The 19,973-nt window shown below is 36.7% G+C and overlaps 2 protein-coding genes across 3 annotated transcripts in view; one reads left to right on the forward strand and one right to left on the reverse strand.

Annotated features, from left to right (window-relative positions):
- Nucleotides 1-19,973, forward strand: part of LOC145539796 (uncharacterized) — a 634,383-nt gene that overhangs the window by 21,183 nt on the left and 593,227 nt on the right. The gene's annotated exons all lie outside the window — the stretch shown is intronic.
- CPA3 (carboxypeptidase A3) overlaps nt 4,386-19,973 on the reverse strand; it is a 29,734-nt gene continuing 14,146 nt past the window's right edge. Inside the window, 5 exon segments of the mRNA XM_081573412.1 lie at nt 4,386-4,573; nt 14,264-14,348; nt 16,100-16,302; nt 17,677-17,767; nt 18,869-18,979. Coding sequence (XP_081429538.1) covers nt 4,386-4,573; nt 14,264-14,348; nt 16,100-16,302; nt 17,677-17,767; nt 18,869-18,979 — 678 coding nt within the window.

Here is a 19,973-nt window from a genome sequence, read left to right on the forward strand (position 1 = left end):
TCCCACATAGCTGAGGGAGCAAGGTGCTCACTCACATGCCCTCCCTTTCCTCTGTGAGATGAATCACAGGCCAAGAAGAGTTCTCTTAGACTGAGTTGTGGCACCTTCGGGGAAATGTGATGAGGGTAAAGTCAAACTATTCCTCTTATCCTCTCCAATGTGTCCAATCTTGGAATTTTATTTTTTCTCCAGTGGTATGTTGGAGCTTCTCCACTGAACTCCTGGGCTTCCATAAAGTAAGTATCCCATTGTTCAAGTCAGTATTCTATAGGGACTCCTGGTTTTTGGCCAAGAGGGGCTAGAGCCAGTTCATGGGCAATTCAGGGTCCACAGCTGGTACTGGGGTCTGTATGCCTATTCCACTTGGCATATGGAGCTGGATTCTGCTGCTCCTACAGAGGCACCTTTGTCCCTGGATGGATGCCAAATTATTGTTGTTGAGGGGGACGTGTTAGTGAGGGACATCTTATTTGGCCATCTTAGTAATGTCACTCTCCATATATTACATTTGAACAAGCACCAGCTTAGGGTCAGAACAACTAGGGAAACTGTAGGTGGAACTTGAGAGCAGGGACACATTCAGGCCACCTATTATAACAAATGCATTGGCATGCTATAATTATCTTGTAAAATTTCAGGACATCTAATTTACTTGTTTTTGATAATTGGAAATGTTTTATGTTTTCCAGCTATCTAGTATACATTTATGTATTTTTTCTGAATATTGTTTAAAAAAACAAAGGAGAAAATCAATAGTAACAAACAACTACAAGAGAGACGCAAGTTGCTATACAAACTGAGATCTCTGGATTGGAGTTAAGTTTCACTTTTATGTGTGCATATATTTTTTCAAATTATGTTAGATTTTGTTTTCAGTTGTGCTTATAGACTTTTGAGGATCAATAACCCTTAAATTGGGCTTCCCTGGTGGCACAGCAGTAAAGAATCTGCCTGCAATGCTGGAGACATGAGTTCTATCCCTGGGTTTGGAAGACCCCCTGGAGGAGGAAATGGCAACCTGCTCTAGTATTCTTTTCTGGGAAATCCCACGGACAGAGGGGCCTGGCATGCTACTGTTCATGGAGTCGAAAAGAGTTGGACACGACTGAGCAACTGAGCACACAAACTCACACGTAGCAGTTTATAAACTTGGGCACAGTTTCTAGATGTTATTGCTTCTTATAGACATTTGTATAAATGAGTATTCAACTGAGATTGTTTACTGCTACTGCTCTTTATTATTTGTGTCCTGGGAAATCAGCATCAATTTAATACTACCATATCTCATTGTAGGTTTTTGGCATGTTCTCTTTTAGAAAAGCTTTCATTTGTATTTTCTATGTTAAAGGCAAAAGGTTAGTTTATAGTACTGAGAACCACATGGTGAAATCAACAAGTTCTCTGTCTTTGATCTTTTCCCATGTCCAGAGAAACCCAACATTCATCCATTTGAAATGACCAGAATAATTTATACACTTAGCAAGAACAAGTCAGCAGAACCTGAAAATAAAGAGAACTTGTACATTTTCAGTGATGTCCTACAAGTTTCTTTGGGAATTTCATCTAAAGAAAATCAAGCATAAATGTTTGTTTTAAATGAGAAACAAACTCTTGTCAGTAAGTCTCATATTTATTTAGCCAGTGAGTACTTATGTAGCTATAGAATGTATCCAGTGTGCTGGGAGTGAGGAAGATATTTCTGTTATGGCTCTTTTTTTTTTTTTTTAAGTTTATTTATTTATTTTTGATTACACACAGGCTTTCTCTAGTTGCAGTGAGTTGGGGCTACTCTCTTGGTGCACGGGCTTCTCATTGCAGTGGTTTCTCTTGTTGCAGAGCATGGGCTCTGGGGCACACGGGCTCAGTAGTTGCCCAGAAGCTTGTGGGATTTTCCTGGACCAGGGATCGAACCTGAGTCCCCTGCATAGGCAGGTGGATTCTTAACCATTGAACTACCAAGGAAGTGCCTGATGTGGCATTTAAAAATCAGTTTGAAGTCATAATGCCCATTGGAAACTAAAATTTATTTGCACTATGAAAAATAATCAGTAAGATATTTCATTTTCTCTTGTAATGAAGACATATGTCTCAGTTACTAGATCATTGCCATAAAAATGTTCTAAATATTAAACAATGTTTCTTGAGTGAATTTGGTGGTATGAACACTAGGATAGTAATGATAATTTAGAAGACTTTTTGTGAGACATTGTTAAGAATATCTTAAGAGACAGCTTTACTTGTGACTTGGATACACAGTCATTTTTACTGATAAATGAGAAATGACAAGGGAAGAATCAACCACTGACAACTCAAACTTTTCCATAAATACAATGAAATTTTAGTTTTTGAATTTTAATGTAGGCATTTTCTTCACATATTTATTTTCACAATTCATATGAAGTCAAGCAAATACCTCAGATATCATGCAACAGTGAAAGTGAAGTCGCTTAGTCGTGTCTGACTCTTTGCGACCCCATGGACTGTAGCCTACCATGCTCCTCCATCCATGGTATTTCCCAGGCAAGAATACTGGAGTGGGTTGCCATTTCCTTCTCTAGAGAATCTTCCTGACCCAGAGATCGAACCCGGGTTTCCTGCGTTATTAGCAAGACGCTTTACTGTCTGAGCCACCAGAGAAGTCATGCAAAAAGTATTTAATTAAGATATGAATGATCTTGTAAGGATTTTTGATTTTTTGTCACTCAAATGCTTTCTGTCTGATTGAGAAAAGAGATATTAAGCTATATAAAGGCTCAAATAAAATGGTGAGTAAAACTTTTGTGCCTTTTATAAACTGAGTGAACACTGGATGATATTCAACGATTGGGATTATCTCTCTTATCTCTACAACCTACAGGCCTAATGGAATTAGAAATATTTTATGTACATTTTAAGATTACAATTTCTTTCAGTCCTTTATCAGTTGAGTAAGTGTGAATGAGTGTGTAATTCTCATATGGCATATTTGATGGAACACATTTACATTCCTGTGTTCTGAGCCAGTTTTGAATGCTAAATATTTAGGTATAGATATTATATTTTTTTTATAAAGGACAGTTTAGTCTTATAATCAGGGCTTTATCTTTTATCTTTTTTTTGTCTCTGTCGCATTTTCCTCCTCTATCTGTAGAGCAATTTTATTAGTTTTATATAAGTTTCCCTATATAGGTTTTAGACAGTTCTGCATGGGAAACTTTTACCTAACCTTCTAACTATCAGATATACCATCACCTTGTAGATTTGATGACACTCTTTCTTTTGTGGGGCCTTAAAGGAGCCATAAGAAATGTCCCAGACTATTTGTTAACCTGGTTTCTCAGAATCTTTTAAGATCCTCTAAATTTTTATAGATTGTTTTGAGAAGTTTATAGAAAGTCAAGGAACTCTCTACTTAAATCTCCCTTAAATTCTCATCAATCATCTCTTTCTGGATTTCCAGAATGTAGATACCAGTGTTATCATATGATGAGATATAGAAGAATAAAGTTAGGGAAAAGGTATTTTGTAACACTATCTTAAGCAATACGATTATAGACGTATAAAGGTAGTAAGTTACTCAGATTGACTTTAGTCAACATGACTTTCTCTTTCCAATTTGTACTGTATTTCCAGGCTTCTTTTCTATCCATTGCTAGACAGGGATTACAGCGGATTAGACGTTCTGGCTGTGTCTGTAACTGCCAAAGAGGTGTTTTGGCAGGTAATTCCTCTGATTATGACACTTTAAATTAAGTTGTTTTGAATTTAGTGTACATTATGTTGATGAGAACTGGGTTGGTTGTTTAAGGCACTGAGATTCATTTCTAAATAAACTACTTTATTTCCTTCTAGAACATCCTTTTGCTATTGTGAAGATATAAACATGGTCTACTTGTATGAAACAGATGTAGGCAAAATAGATTTTTAAAAATTGAAGATATTCTTCTGTGTTAACAGAATGCATAGAAGGAATTAATGCATGATTATTAACACTAATAGAGGAATGTAGAGAACAAAATTTATAAAAAACAGAAGGTGAGTTTTGGAATATGTTTTATTTTGATTATATTGGTGCAGGAAATGATGAAGCTGCATAGTAAAAGTGGTTGTGAAGAAAGTGAAGGTTCTCATTTTTGTCTCATGACCCAGGATCTACTACCTTTCAAAATGCTCAAAATAATACTTTGTGCTGTGTTATAACTTAACTTGGTTAAACTTTCACCTAAAGCTATTTGTTAGGATGTTACAGAGAGTAAATAAAAGCAAAAAGAAATAACACAGGACTTAAGTGAGCAAGAAAGGACCTGTTCAGGTGATGTGGAAACCAATCTAGGTATAAGCAGACGACTTTCTAGTGAAAGGCATGGGAAGAATTAACTGGCCTGTTCCAAACAGAGGGCAGTTCTTTATGAAGTATGCTTGAGGATATACTTGACGATAAATTTGACAGCTAGCATGGTCTCTTTACACGTTGACTTTATCTGAGATTCTGGAAGGAGAAAACCAAATCTTCCTTTATCTCGGAGCTCAAAGGCAAATGTGTGTTTGATGCCCAGGTTGTAAGCCCAGTCTAAAGAAGAACCTGATGTTGGGTCTGTAAAACATAAGCAGTAAATATTTAATTAGAAACAAATTGTTAAAAATTTTTTGAAAAAGAAATTCACTGGTGTAAAATTAGCAATGAAAAGTAATTATATGTTCAGTTAATTGCAGTAATGAATGAGAGTAGTGGTCTGCATAGTATCGTGCATGCCTGTGTGTCCAGTCGTGTCCAACTCTTTGTGACCCTGTGGACTATAGCCCGTCAGGCTCCTCTGTGCATGAGGTTGCAGTGCTGAGTAAAAAATAATCATGGCCTTAGAATCCACCACGTGCTTTAAATATGTACTTCATATTCAGAATTACATTTTGCTTGGATCATTTTGAGTCTAAACTGAGTCTGTCTTTTGGGTGCATGTTGTCATAGATGGAGGTGGTCTGAGCAAATGCAAGCAGTTGAAGAGACCAACTCAGGAGTGGGTGGGTCACTGAAAACCCACCAGGGAGGACAATACATACAAGATTTGAGAAATTAGATTCTTTCTAATAGTTCAGGTCTGTTTCCATTTATGTTGCTAGGATAAAATATTTCATAGTTAAAAGGCGAAGAAAGTTTAAATCAGTTCTTTTAAGGATGTGTTTAATCCCCCTAATCCAACATTTCCATGTCAGTGTTTGTGAAATTTTACTAAGAATATTATTTGTTAAAAAGACCAAAAATATAAACATCTAGAGGCTATATACAAGCTTTATATAAGTGTATATAAATACTATAAATACACTTTTGTACATTTTGACTTACATAATAGAAAAATATATATTTTTTATATATAAAATTACTTATGTTTTAGAAAAAGTAATGAGTTTAACTGATACTAACGTTTTAGATTTGAAAGAGAAGAATTCAAAGTTGTGATGAAGAAGTAGAGAAAGAATATTTTGTTAGAGAGATAGGGTTGGCTTTAAAGTTGTTCAGTATGTATCAAACTTTTAATATGTGCAATGCACTTTACTGGGAACTGTAGAGGGTGGGTGGTACAGGGTATAGAGATAAAGAAGATACTATTGGTGTGTTTGGAACTTAGAGTTGGTGGGGAAAGAAGTCAAATATGCAAATCAGTAGAGATGTGGCAGACTATTATAGAATCATAGGAAAGGTACAGTATCTTGTGAAGATTCAGAGGAAGAAAGAGATTAGGCCTGGTGAAGGAGATGACATTTCATGCTCAATACCTGCTGAAATACCACCTTCATGATGGAGATTGTATTTGGAGAGAGCCTTGAAGAAAGTCTAGTATTTTTCCAGATGGGAATTGAAGAAAGGCATTCTAGCCAGTGAACCACAAGGATGGAAAGCATGGAAGGGTTTAGGGACCAGTGAGATCCAACTGGACTGGAAAATGGAACAGCAAGAATTTGTGGGCAAAGTTCAGAAAGCCTAAGTCAGGAAAGATGTTTTGTTTGGAAACCAGTCATAGCCATTTCAGTGCTGTACTTCCAGCAGCATTGGAAAGAGACCAGTTAGGAGGTATTGTGGAGTGAAAGCCTGAACTAGCATCGAGTCACCACACAGGGAACAGATTGGTGGGGCTTGCTGTAAGAAACGCCGGAATGGAAGAGTCACAGCATTTGAAGAAAATGATAGAGATTTCGATCTGGATAGCTGGAAAAAATCCACGTGCTATTAACAGAAACAGGAATTCAGAGAGAGCAGTGATGGGGAAAAGAAAGGGTAAAGCAAGGAAGACAAAAGGATATGTTTAGCATCAGTCAGGGGATAGTGCCTCCTACTAGGGATCTGGGGACTGGTGGCAGAACACTGGGAAGCTGTGTGCCTGAAACAGCCAGAGAAATACTGTCGGATGTCCAGCCTTGACAAAGTGCAAGAACCCTGTTTAGCCCTGGGGTAGAAGGTGGGGGGAACTGCTGGGCGGGGCTTGTGCAGACTCTCTGAGGCAATAGTTGGCTTCGTGTGCTTTCCCCCCTCAGTTCTGTCCACAGCACCTGCCAAATAAACAGTGTTTGATGCGGAAGGATATGTGAAGCCTTGCTTCTTGCTTCTTGCTTTTGACATGTGAGTTGGAAAGTTTGGGAGGTTGATGAAAGCCAGGGAGGTTGATGAAAGCCAGGGGTCGCTGCCACCTTTCTGATTTACTGTGTCTTAGAGGAAAGTGTCTGGGAAGATGGATTTGGAAATTAACTAGCAGAAGCATCCTAGGTGAAATTAGCTTACACACGCTTGTTCAGGGTCATTATGTCTTCCTGGTGGATTGATCCTTTTATCATTAATGTTCTTCTTTGTTTCTATCAAATTTCTTTGTTCTGAAATTTACTTTATCTGGTATATAGTATAGCACTCCTTCTTCAGTTAATGTTTGCATGATATATCTTTTTTCAGCCTTTCTGTTTCAACCTGTGTTATATATGATGTGGGTTTCTTGTAGCCAATGTATTGTTGTCATATTTTTCTGAACCCACCCTGCCAATTTCAGCCTTTTAATTAATATATGTAGGTAAATTATTGATATCCCTTAAATGTACCATCTTACTATTTGATTTTTGTTTGATCCCTCCATTTTTCATTCCTCCATTTCTTTTATTGCCTTATTCTTGGCTACATGAATATTTTTAAGATTCCATTTTGATGTATTTATAATATTGCTTTTGAGTGTATCAGTTTGTATAATTTCTTAGTGGTTGTTCTATGTATTACAATATATACACATAATTTATCACAGTCTACTGGTATCAGTGTTTTAGCATATCAGGTAATATATAGAAATCCTATTTTTCTTTAGATTCTTTCCCCCTTCCCACTTTTAAAATACAGTTGTCTCAATTACTTCTCTACATATATTAAACCCCACATCAGATGGAATTATATTGATTCAACTATCATAAGGAGAAAGATAGTCTATTTATTCATTCCCTAATCTGTTGGTTTTCTTTCCTTTCCACAGTTTCAGGCCTTGTTATTATTTATTTCTTATTTGGAGAGCTTTCCCTACCCATCTTTAAAGCGTAGGTCTGCAGGTAACACATTCTCTTAGTTTTCCTTTGAGAATGTCTTTATTTCCTCTTCATTTCTGAAGGATGTCTTTGCTGAATATAGAATTTATGATCGATAGTTCTCTTAGCACTTGAAAAATGTTATCCGTTCCTTTTGACCTTCTATGATTTCAAATGAGAAATCTGCTGTCATTTGAATTGTTTCTCCCCCTTAGATTGTTTCTGTCTCATTGCTTTCAAGAGTTTTTACTTTGTCTTTAGTTTTCAGAACTTTCCTTATGGTGTGGCTTGGTCTGAGTTTCTTTGAACTTACTCTGTTTGTGGGTCAGTCATTTCTTAAGTATGTTGGTATATGTGTTTAGGAAATTTGGGAAATTTCAGTCTTTATTTCTTCAAATAATTTTTCCCAACCTTCTCTTTCTCCTCTCCTTCTGATAATTGATGACATGAATGCTTGATCATTTGTTATTATGCCACAAGTCCCTTAGGCTTTGTTTATTTTTTTTCAACTTGTTTTCTCTCTTCAGATTTGTTGAGTTCTATTGTTCTGTCTGTCTTCAAGTTAACTGATTCTTCTCTCCATCATATTCATTCTGCTATTGATCCTCTCCAGTGAGTTGTTAAAATTTAAGTTATTGTGTTTTTCAGTTCTGTAATTTCTATTTGCTTCTTTTTTTATACCTTGCATTTCTTTGATGAGATTTTCTATGTTATCATTTGTTTCATGGCTATCTGTAACTGCTCATTGAAGCATTTTTATGATGATGATTTTGAAATTCTTGTCAGATGATTCTAACACTTAAATCATCTCAGTGTTGACATCTGTTGATTGTCTTTTTTCACTCACTGTGACATTTTTTTCATTTTTGTCAGGATAAGTGACTTTTGACTGTATCTTAGACACTTTGTCTACTATGTCAAATCTTAATGGAAATCTATTTTAGCAGGCAGTCACCCTGTTTAGGTTTAGCATGCAGGCTCTATTCTTCTTTAGTGACTTCTGGTTCCAGTGTTAATATAGTTTTCAGAGCCTTTAACTTGCTGTTTTCATCTCGTTGGTTCCTCTGATGCTGCGGGGCTTCCACTGATCCCTGTAGGTAACTGCTGCATGAGTGAAAGGTGATCTCCTGGCTGGGCCATCTGAAGCCTCTAGGTGGCAAATGCAGGCTCCAGCCTGTGAGGGCAGAGAGCACTTTCCTGATGAGGAAAGAAGGAAGGTGCCTGCAGAGAGAACCTGGTGAAATAACTGAGTCATATCTATTTTGGGGAAAATAGCTGCTTTGGAGGCAGTCAGCAGAGACAGAGTAGAAAAGAAGAAGGAAGAGGCAAACCAGATGAGTTTGGTGTCAAGGAAGACAAGGGAATGGCAAGAATGGTATATCAACAAGGTCCAGTGTTGCAGGGAGTTTTTGGAGCATGTTAGCTGAGATAAATACACTAGCTTTAGTGATCAAGAAGGCTACCATTTTCAGCTAGAGTTGAGTTTAAGTTCATTAGGAAAAAAGAACTTGAAGGTAGGAGATCTATAGCAATGGAGGTAGGGAAAATAGGGGTTGTATCTTGCATGATGATTTAGAGTGTGCTAGACATTTCAATAAATGTGGCCAATTTTTAGCTGTACCAGCCTCCCATTTGCAGTTAAGTGAACTGCTGTGGTTTCAAAGAATTAAAGAATATGGATATTCAATTTTGACAAATTTACTTTATGTGACATCTCTCATTAAGATTAATGGTGGTGATTGAGAGTTTATGTAATTTGTGATTTTTCATAATTGTGTGATGTTATTGAGTGTAGTACATTTTCTTTTATGGTACCATTTTTGGTATCTTTGAAACCTTAAGTTTGCAAACAAAAACTATATTAAGACATAAAATAAATACAACATTGAAAGCTTTTTACTTGTTAAAATATATTATTATACAACTTAGTTGAACATGTTGCTTAGCCTTTTGTTTATCTCCATCTGTACCCACTAAAATATGTGGATATACTTATAAAATATAATAACAAACACTTCCTAAATACCAGGCACCCTTCTAAGTGCTTTATGTATGGTAGCTCATTTCATTAACTCCTATCACAACCTTATGATTTAAGCACCAATTGCTATTTTACAGAAGAGGAAATTTTGGCACAGAGAAATTAAGCAGTTTACTCAAAGACAACACAGTTAGATGTAGAAAATAGGTGATGAGGATATACTGTATGAAAGGGAATTATAGCTATTATCTTATAATAACCTATAATAAACTATAATCTGCAAAAATACTGAATCAATGTGCTGTAAACCTGATGCTAATATAATAGTGTAAGTAAAAAAATACTTCAATTACAAAAAAGGACCCATAGCTAGTAAGTGGTTGAATGAGGAATCAAACCCAAGCTGCATGTCTTTAGAGTTTGTATGACTAACCATTGTACTGTCCTACCCACCATATGTCAATCTGTAGTCCTCCTAATAAAAGGTCTTAATCAAGTTCTGCAAGGTAATCTTTTTTTTTTGCTCACAGCGTTTACTTGAAATAATGACAATAAGAAGAAAATTTCCTACTCTTTTCAAGGCATGTTAAGCACAAGGAACTCACTGTAATACACTCAAAACAAGTCAAAATAAAATTGAACTGAACTAACAATCTGGTTTCATCCCAAAGAAATCCACATAAAGTGACACTGGTGGCTTAACTTGTATGTTTTTAAAAACATATCAATATGCTTTAAACTAATAAGGTACACTTTTATGTCACCAAGAGTCAAAATTCTGTTTTCAGCAAGAGCTGAAGCTCTGGATGCATGGGCATGGACTGAAAAAAATTTTTTTCCACATCTATTGCCCCTAGTATAATTTCAGTTCAAATGTCTTAGTGGATAGATATTGGATGTAGAGCTACAAATTTGGGGGTCTTGATTTTCTTCTTTTCAAAATGTAGAGTGGTAAAGAGTATAGGGAATAGTACTCTAGAGCTGAGGAACAAGAGCAGAGGTAGCGATTTTGATGTGTAGGAAAGCAACAAGAACGGCACTTTGAAATTAGCTTTTTAATTCATGATGTGACCCATAGACAGATGATATTATTGATGCAAACTCCTTGGTTTCTATCAATTCAGTGAACTATTCTTGCTAACCAGGCACTATCTTCAGTTATTTCTAAGATGCTAAAGGATTGGCTAGGCTGTCAATATGCAAATATAAGCATTTCATGATCTTTTAATATCAATTTTTGTGTCATCTAAATAGTGCTGCTTCCTGGTGTACAGTTTGTGATCTGGAATGCTTATTTTTGATCCTATTTTGCCCCTAAGGGATGAAATCTTTCTGTATCTCAATTTCATAGTGTATGAAATGAGGGGTTTAGCTTATATCAGTGGTTCTCCTCCCTAGTTTCATCTTAGAATTGCTTCAACCACTTTAAGAAAATTCAGATTCCTGGGCCTCATCGTGGACTAATGAAATCTGAATCTCTGGGGACAGGACCTGATCATCTGCATGTTGTAAAAGCTCCTCAGATAATGCTAATTGGAAGTCAGGCTTGAGAACCATAAATTAGATCATCTAGTTTCCTCCTGGTTTTAGATTTTACAGTTTGAACTTATTTGCTTATTAGGTTAAAATTGCAGATATATTTATGTTCTTCTGGAGGCCAGGGATCTTTCCACAGTTTGGGTTTTAAAAATACGCTCTCAGTTCTCTTTTTCTGTCTCCATCAAATCAAAGAGAAAAATACTGGTAAATGCTAGTTGCTTCCCCCAAATCCTCGAACATGTTAAATGTCAATTAGAATACTGGAATGACTAAACTTTAATCGTGGGGTGCATCTCTTCTCTATTCTTACCGAGTCAACTGCTTGGCTACCCCTGCTTCTCATGAATATTTGATTAACATTTAATCAAATGCTTTATTAAAGCAGTGACTCCTTAGAGTTTTATACATCTATCAAGTTTCTGCAGCCCATATATGGAAGAGGCTGCTGCTGCTGCTAAGTCGCTTCAATCGTGTCCGACTCTGTGTGACCCCATAGACGGCAGCCCACCAGGCTTCCCCGTCCCTGGGATTCTCCAGGCAAGAACACTGGAGTGGGTTGCCATTTCCTTCTCCAATGCATGAAAGTGAAAAGTGAAAGTGAAGTCGCTCAGTCGTGTCCGACTCTTCGAGACCCCATGGACTACAGACTACCAGGCTCCTCCATCCATGGGATTTTCCAGGCAAGAGTACTGGAGTGAGGTGCCATTGCCTTCTCCGATGGAAGAGGCAATTCTTTCTAAATCTGAATTACTTAAAAAATCATACAATATATAATAAAAATGTTTAAAATACAACACAGTTGTATAGAATAATAATTCCTCTTATCCTCCCATTTTTAAAGTGACACATGGTAGCTTGGAGCTGTGTTATCTTTAGCTATCTCCTCCTCCCAGTTAGAAGGTAACTCTTTGGATGCAGTTGTTGTGTCTTTCACCTATCTCTCAAAGGTCCAAGTGTTGAGCTATTAGGTAGGTGCTCCATAAATTCTTGCTTATTAAATGATTGTGATGCAATGCAAATGCATAGCTCTAGTATGCTAATAATTTGCATAGATGCAAATATATATCATATACACATACATGTATGTTTTCATATACATATATGTATGTGTGTGTTTACATGTATGTATATTGAAAGTGTGAGAGTAATAATCCTTTGATGCCCTAGCTGCCATTTGCAAAGTTTGTCCCTGTTCACAACCCTTTGTTCTTTGCTGCCAAGAATATTTGTATGTTTCCCTCGTTATGATGTAGAAATTACTCTTACATCATACCTGGCTGGTTTATCTGGCCCTGATATTTCTCAGTATCCACTAAGTAGGCTGACATTCTGTCCTTCGGTTCTTTGTGTACTTTTGTCCAATCATGTAGCTGGGTACATCACCTGTTTTGAAATCTTATTATCCACTTGTATGTGTAATGAATCCCTGGCCTGGTTATGTTGCAGCAAGATCTATTTGGATGCTGGTGATTGGCTGTGTCGCTGTATTTTCTCTTCAGCCCTTTAAAGCTCACAGCTGGTTGATATGCGATTGCTGATGAATGTTCTCTAAGAATGGAGCTTGTCTGGCTTTTTAAGTCATTTTTCCAATTCCACCAAGGGAACCTCCAGTAAATGGGCTCTAGAAATTGTTGTGATGACTGCAGCATTTTCAAATTCCACAGAAATTGTTGAGGATATAGACTTTTAGTTACAGTTTATTCTTTCAGCTTGGGTTGGGGAAGTAGTTTATAATGTATGGTCAAGTAGAGTTATTACATGGAACCCACAGAATGCACATATTTATTTTTTCAATCCACGCATTCCAAAAGTATAATGGAAATAATCATTTGTATTTAGTGCTGGTGAGTTGATCCATGAAACGTTTAAAAGTTAAGCAATAGTCTTCATGCTAAAAATGTTGGCTATCATGGCTCTAGAGAGTAATATAGGTTACTCTATATCAAGTCTAGTTTTGTTGTGGTTTCAACCCATGTTCACTTCTTTTGGACAAGCTAGGACACCATTTCATTGAGTAAGTTTATGAGAATCAGTTCTGCTGTTGTTGCATGTCCTGTACTAGACATTATATGATCTGAGAGGACCTCTGAAGTATAATCCTTGCTTTTGAGGAATTAAATTTTGTTAGGAAGTTAATACTGTATAAGCAGTTTCATTGAAATTTCTGGTAAAGTTTGGGCATAAGAACTGAAGCTTGGGAATAGTTTGGAGAAAAGGTGGTTTTTACTAAAGAATTTCCAAGCTAAGGTCAGTGGAATCAGAGGAGAAATGGTCTCACTTCCCAGGATCTGAATTAAGGGTCTTTGGTGAAAACCAAATGAATTTCTTTTTATTGCTTGGAAATGGAAAAGCCTAGTTATTTTAGCTGCAAAACCAATGGGAAATGAGTATATGCACAGCAGTTAAGATCATGGACTTTGGTTTTTTTTTAAAACCTGGGATTGTATCCCCATTAAGCTGGCTACAAGTGCTGCATACCTCATAGAATATTGTGAGGAGTAACTGAGATTGTGAAAATCAAGGGCTAAGCACAGTGCCTGACTTTAAGGAATTTAAATCAATAATTAACAAAATGGAAAGACAAAGAAAGTTTAAAAATAGTAAAGAATAAGAAGTGATGCTGAGACATTAAAAAAAAAAAGAGCAGCAGAACTAGAACCTTGGGACCTCCTTTCTTAATTCACCATGTAGATTTCAGTTGAACACAGTAGGAAATGGCTGATGAGAGCCACAGGAGACTGTTTTTACATGATCAAAGTGGCTGAAACTGTTGGCCTACCTATTTACTCACCAGGAGCTAGGGGAAAGACTGTGCTTGTGTAGGGACAAGGCCAAGGAAGAAAGAGTCCAGTCAAAGCTAAATGATTAAAAACAAAAAAGGTGGACTCTGCCACAGCTTTGGTGGTGGTGGTGGTGGTGGTAGAGAATAGGAAGGAGGAAGAATTAAACTGTAAATTTGTCTTGATGTAATTATTTCTGTTGACCTTGTCACCTTGTAAAGGTTCAGTATAATTTGCTTCTAGAAAAATCTTATCCTCTCAAAAGGTAGAATCTATCTTCTGAGTTCACGTATAATTCAGGATCTCCTGTTAAAACTGAAGTTTAAATTAGCAATTCCATATGTTCTAATTCTATTTTATGAATTCTTTAGCTTTCCTTAATATCTGTAAAAGAGAATTAGGGGAAACCACACAGTAAGTAATAGGAAAAACTTACAAATTGTTGACGCTATTGGGCCGTGGGTGTAGTGGGTTTCATATGGAATTGAAAGAACATCAGTGGTGATCTTTGCAACTTTGGCCTGGAGAGAAAGGGAAATTAGAGTAGAATAACCGGATACTGTGTTGCTGCTGCTAAGTCACTTCAGTCGTGTCCGACTCTGTGTGACCCCATAGACGGCAGCCTATGCAGTTAATTTACTGGGGATTAAAAAAGGTCAGTTTTACTGGTTATTTGCCATTTGAAGATCAAAATAAAATAAATGACTGAGAAATTTGTTGAAAGTGAGATACACATATTGTTAATGTGAGTGAGTTAAAGTTGCTCCGTCGTGTCCAACTGTTTGCGACCCCATGAACTGTAGCCCACCAGGCTCCTCTGTCCATGGAGTTCTTCAGGCAAGAATATGGGAGTGGGTTGCCATTTCCTTCTCCAGTTGTTAATGTGAGGCCTTCTAAATGTGAAATTAGTTATATACAGTAAACTCGTATCTCATTTTGTGTTTCTGTCCTTCTTTTATATTTGCTTCTCTTTCCTCTCCCCCTTCCTCCTTCCTTTTTGCCTTCTGGCCTTCCTTCTAAAAAAACATATTCTTTCTTTTTCCTCTGAGGTTTTTTTGACTTCAGATGTTTGTCTTTCCGAAATTCAGATCACATATGGACCACATATTACCTGTATATTTATTGTATATACACAGAAGGTTTTAATTACTGGTTCAAATCTCTGCTCCTACTCAAAATGAAATGTTGAAAACAGTTGCCTGAAGTCAGAATGACAATTGTAACCTCTAAAAAATTAAAAAAAAATTTTTTTTGAGGTGGTGTAGAATTACAGCTTTTACTGGATATTATATTTGCTAGCGCCATGGGATCTGGGATGTTGAATGTTTTCTGCTTTATTTCTTCTGTAGCAGTTAGACGTATTTAATATCTCTCATATGCAGGTTTTTTTTTTTTTTTTTTTAAGCTAACACGGTCAAACTAGTTTTCATAGAAAGGAAAAGAATGCTTCAGTTCAGTTCAGTTCAGTTGCTCAGTCGTGTGTGACTCTTTGCGACCCCATGGACTGCAGCACACCAGGCCTCCCTGTCTATCACCAACTCCCAGAGTCCACCCAAACTCATGTCCATTGAGTTGGTGATGCCATCCAACCATCTCATCCTCTGTCGTCCCCTTATCCTCCTGCCCTCAATCTTTCCCATCACCAGGGTCTTTTCAAATGAGTCAGCTCTTTGCATCAAGTGGCCAAAGTATTGGAGTTTCAGCTTTAACATCAGTCCTTCCAATGAACAACCAGGACTGATCCCCTTTAGGATGGACTGGTTGGATCTCCTTGCAGTCCAAGTGGATCAAAATTTTGGAGAGAGTATATTTTTTAGTGCAGAAGCTTAAAATTAATATAATTTCCAAGTTGATCAAGAAGATAAAAAATACAGTGTCTCTCCTTAAATCTGATGTCTCGGGATAGGAATAGCAAGATGTATTTGCTGTTGTCTTAGGCTCTTGCTCTCTCTGTTTTCTGTTATGACTCATGGTAAACATTTAACTACACAGTCATCTGGATAGTAATGGAATTCTACTTTGGTAGGCTAGACCTTTCTTCATAGTGGCTTTAATCGTAAAATCACATCAAAAGGTTTCATTATCTATATATGTTTGCCACATGAAAAACTAACTTAAGACTATGATTTTAACTCTAAGGTAGACTTCAATAGTTTTCTTCTTTGGTATTAAAACGTGAATTTTTTTCAAAATAACCCAAGTTGTTAATGATGAACAGACTGAAAGGCAGTGGTGGTACCAATGCATAAACCACAGGCTTTTTCCTACATACCAAGTCCTTGTGGTTTGGCGGCAGTTCTGATGTCTACCCGTAGGGAAACAACAGCATCTGGGAGTAGGAATGGAAGGTAATGTAGGCCTTGATTGATTTTAGGTGGCTTCGAATGAAGTCACTGACAGCTTTGGTCTCTTTCTCGGACTCTGGTGCAGGACCCCGATAGATCTCCTGACATGGATCATTGGTGTTCAGGAAAGCTGCAGAGGACACGGAGGGTGGAGATGAGAATCTGTCTCTCTCTCCCCCTACCCCCCAGTACAGCCTCTACCTCTTTTGATATAGATTCACAATTTTTTTTCTTTCTAACATTTTAGTCTTCCAGGTTTGTAGGGCTGCCCCAATGTCCCTGGTGCTACAGACACTGTACAGTACTTTGCACACATGACACAGAGTATGACAGACAGCCCACTTGAATATTCTTATTCTTAGCCTTGTTTGTTTTCCTTCCATTTCTAAGGGTCGTGGGAATAATGCATCAGAAGCAGCCAGGGGCCTGGAGTCAGTTCCAATTCAGCCTCAGATTTGACTTGTTGGAGGCTGGTGTACATTACCTTCTTTGAGCCTGAGTTTCTTTAATCTGCTTCAGCAGGCAGCTTTCACTTAGGGACATATGCGTTTATTATATTCATTATGGTAGAATGGAATTAGATGCTGAGGTGGTATTTTCAACAGTATTAGATAAAGAAGAAATTTATGAATTGGGGTATTGGTAGTTTCTTCTTGAATGTGTATAATGATAAAATCATATTTATGTAGCAACTGTATATCATCTGGTGTAGCAGGCCTCTGCTTTTCTATGAAACCTTTTCACTTTCTTTGCCCCAGATGTTTCTTTTCACTAAACATTTGAGGAACTGCCTATTTGTTGGTTCTGACCACTGGTATTTCTCAAATTTTATCAGACCAGGAAGGGAAGGGAGTTGAGACCTCTGTTCAGATGATCTGAGTTTCTGGGTTGCACCTGATTTTTAGCAAACTAGATATATTAAGTAAGAGATGGTTTTATAAACAGTCCTACCCCCTATTCCTCCCATTCAACAAAACATTCATAATACTTCTAAGTAGTGGTGATTATCTTTCATTTATTTTTAGTTATAGCTTTCTTTTAAAATTATTATTATTATTATTTTTAAACTTTTTACTTTTTATTGGGGTATAGCTGATTAACAATGTTATGATAATTTCAGGTGGACAGCAAAGGTACTCAACCGTATATATATATATATATATATATATATATATATATATATATACATGTATTCATTCTCTTCCAAACTTCCCTCCCATCCAGGCTGGCACATAACATTGAACAGAGTTCCCTGTGTTGTACAGTAGGTCCTTGTTGGTTATCCATTTTGAATATAGCAGTGTGAACTTATGGTTGCTGAGGGGAAAGTTGGGGAGATGGGATAGTTATGAAGTTTGGGATGGACATGTATCTTTCATTTTTTAGATTAGAAAACTAACACAGCGAATACCTATCTTTCCTAAAATAAGTAGGTAGTTGAACTAAATTCAGTCTCTAAACACTCTTTATAGCTATTTCCCTTGAGATCTTGTCTGCTACTCACAGTTCCATGAGACATTAAAGTTCCTGTTGAGGTCAGTTCCAATGCATTTGGAATTTTGGTTCCTGGAACGATTTTCCCTCCACCTGCGGTTCTACAGGATTGAATGATGGAAGTGTTTACACAAGTTTACATTTTTCAGTTTGATCATTTCAGATTCTCTCTGCAGGTGTCTATAGCTTTATTTGAAATTTATCTAGTTAACCTGAGACTCATTAAAGAAAATAAACATTTTTCTTGTAACTTGTAATATTTTCAGAAACATTGTTTTTATATTAATATTATAAGGCCTTGATAAAAAATACAGTTTTAAAAACAGTTGTTTAGTTCTGAGTATTAAAAAGTAATCCCTGATGTTCTGAAATTATCTGTAGTTTGAATTTTAACTTCATTACACCTTTTGCCATTTACAGATTCAGATATAATACAGGTCAAATTGTGATTGTTGGAGCATAATTTTCAGAAAAGAACTTTTTGTGGTAGTATCAGTCTGAAATCTCAAATTTAATCTTAGCAACAGCAGGGCATAAAGAATTCTCATAAAAGACAGATACCTATGTCACTCTTTTGTTGATTTTTTGATATAATTATTTCACCTCAAATTCTGTCCCAAATTGATTGAATACAATGACTTTGGTTTTGAAGTCAGTATGTTCATGATGTCTCTAAGTGACTTTTATTCTTAGCTATAAATACTTTCACCATATTGTGTAACATACATTTCCTTTATAATTACTGCTTTATTTCATTTTTCTCCATTATTAGCTTCAGGAGCAGAAATTTCATATTATTTCAAGGACTCCTGTGTAACCAGGAAATCATGCTGTTCTTAGTCTAAATTGAGTTTTTGAATTGGAATTAATTGGTTAGCTAAATCTTAAACTTAATGCCTGACAATCAACATGCATGCGTGCTAAGTCACTTCAGCCGTGTCCCTCTCTGCGACCCTATGAACTGTAGCCTGCCTCTGTAGGCTCCTCTGTCCATGGGATTGTCCAGGCAAGAATACTGGAGTGGGTTGCCATGCCCTTCTCTAGGGAATCTTCATGACCCAGGGATCAAACCTGCATCGGCTTTTTCTTTTGCATTAACAGATGGATTCTTTACGACTGGCGCTACCTAGGAAGCCCCAATGTGCATGAAAGTCAGTAAATAATATATTATCTAAATTCAAACAAGAGTTAAACATCAGTACCTGTGTCCATGGCCAAATATATCCGTCAACATTGAATACAGGAAGAACATAAAAATTCATCCGGTCCAGGAGTTTGGTCATAATCTTGTTTTTACCATAAGTTTTGGTTGCCTGTAGGAGTAGGAAAAAATTAAGCTATTGGTATAAAATTTAGTTATTGTATGGAGAGCTGTGGTTATAATTGTAATGACGACAACTCCTTAAGTCATTTGCCCAAGGTGACATTATTTCAAACATATTTCACCTAAACTGCATAAAGATAAATGACTCATATAGATGACAGAAAAAATTACACTTATTCAGATTAGTGAAATTAATTTGACTGAATATTCTTTAAAGTGAAAGACACTCAGTCTTGTACTACTCTTTGCGACCCCATGGACTATACAGTCTGTGGAATTCTCCAGGCCAGAATACTGAAGTGGGTAGCCTTTCCCTTCTCCAGGGGATCTTCCCAACCCAAGGATAGAACCCAGGTCTCCCACTTTGCAGGCGGATTCTTTACCAGCTGAGCCACAAAGGAAGCTCGGATATTCTTTAAAGGATCATTTAATTATAAAAACTAGTAGCATTCCAAACGTAGAATGCAAGATGCATTTCATAGAAAGAATGGAGGCCAATTGAAAAATTAGCAGTACGATTTAAGTAGATTCTTTCCCTCACATCTTTAGGTAAATAGAGATTGAGTTTGTAAGCATAGGAACATGTAAATATTGCAGAGGATTCATGAATTAATTATAAGTAGGATTAAAGAAAAAAACACTATTAATAAAAAAAATTAGAATATTTAGATTGACCAGTCAACTTTTCTCACATCAGATGGAAATTTCTCTGATTATCTGACCTTTTTATGGCTAACTAAAATCTCTCATTATTCTTGGAAAATCTCTTCCATGTTTATCTGCACTAGAGCCAAGATGTTTCTTTTCATTAAAAAATAAGTTTATTTGTTTGTGCCAGGTTTTAATTGCAGCAAGTGGTATCTTTAGTTGTGGTATGTGGGATCTAGTTCCCTGAGCAGGGTTTGCACCTGGGCCCCCTGCATTGGGAGCTGAGACTCTTAGCCACTAGACCGCAGGGAAGTCCCAAGAAAAGGTATTTCTTA

The sequence above is a fragment of the Giraffa tippelskirchi genome, chromosome 2, assembly GCF_054371585.1.
Source record: "Giraffa tippelskirchi isolate mGirTip1 chromosome 2, T2T-mGirTip1v1.2.pri, whole genome shotgun sequence".
NCBI classification, from domain to species: Eukaryota; Metazoa; Chordata; class Mammalia; order Artiodactyla; family Giraffidae; genus Giraffa; species Giraffa tippelskirchi.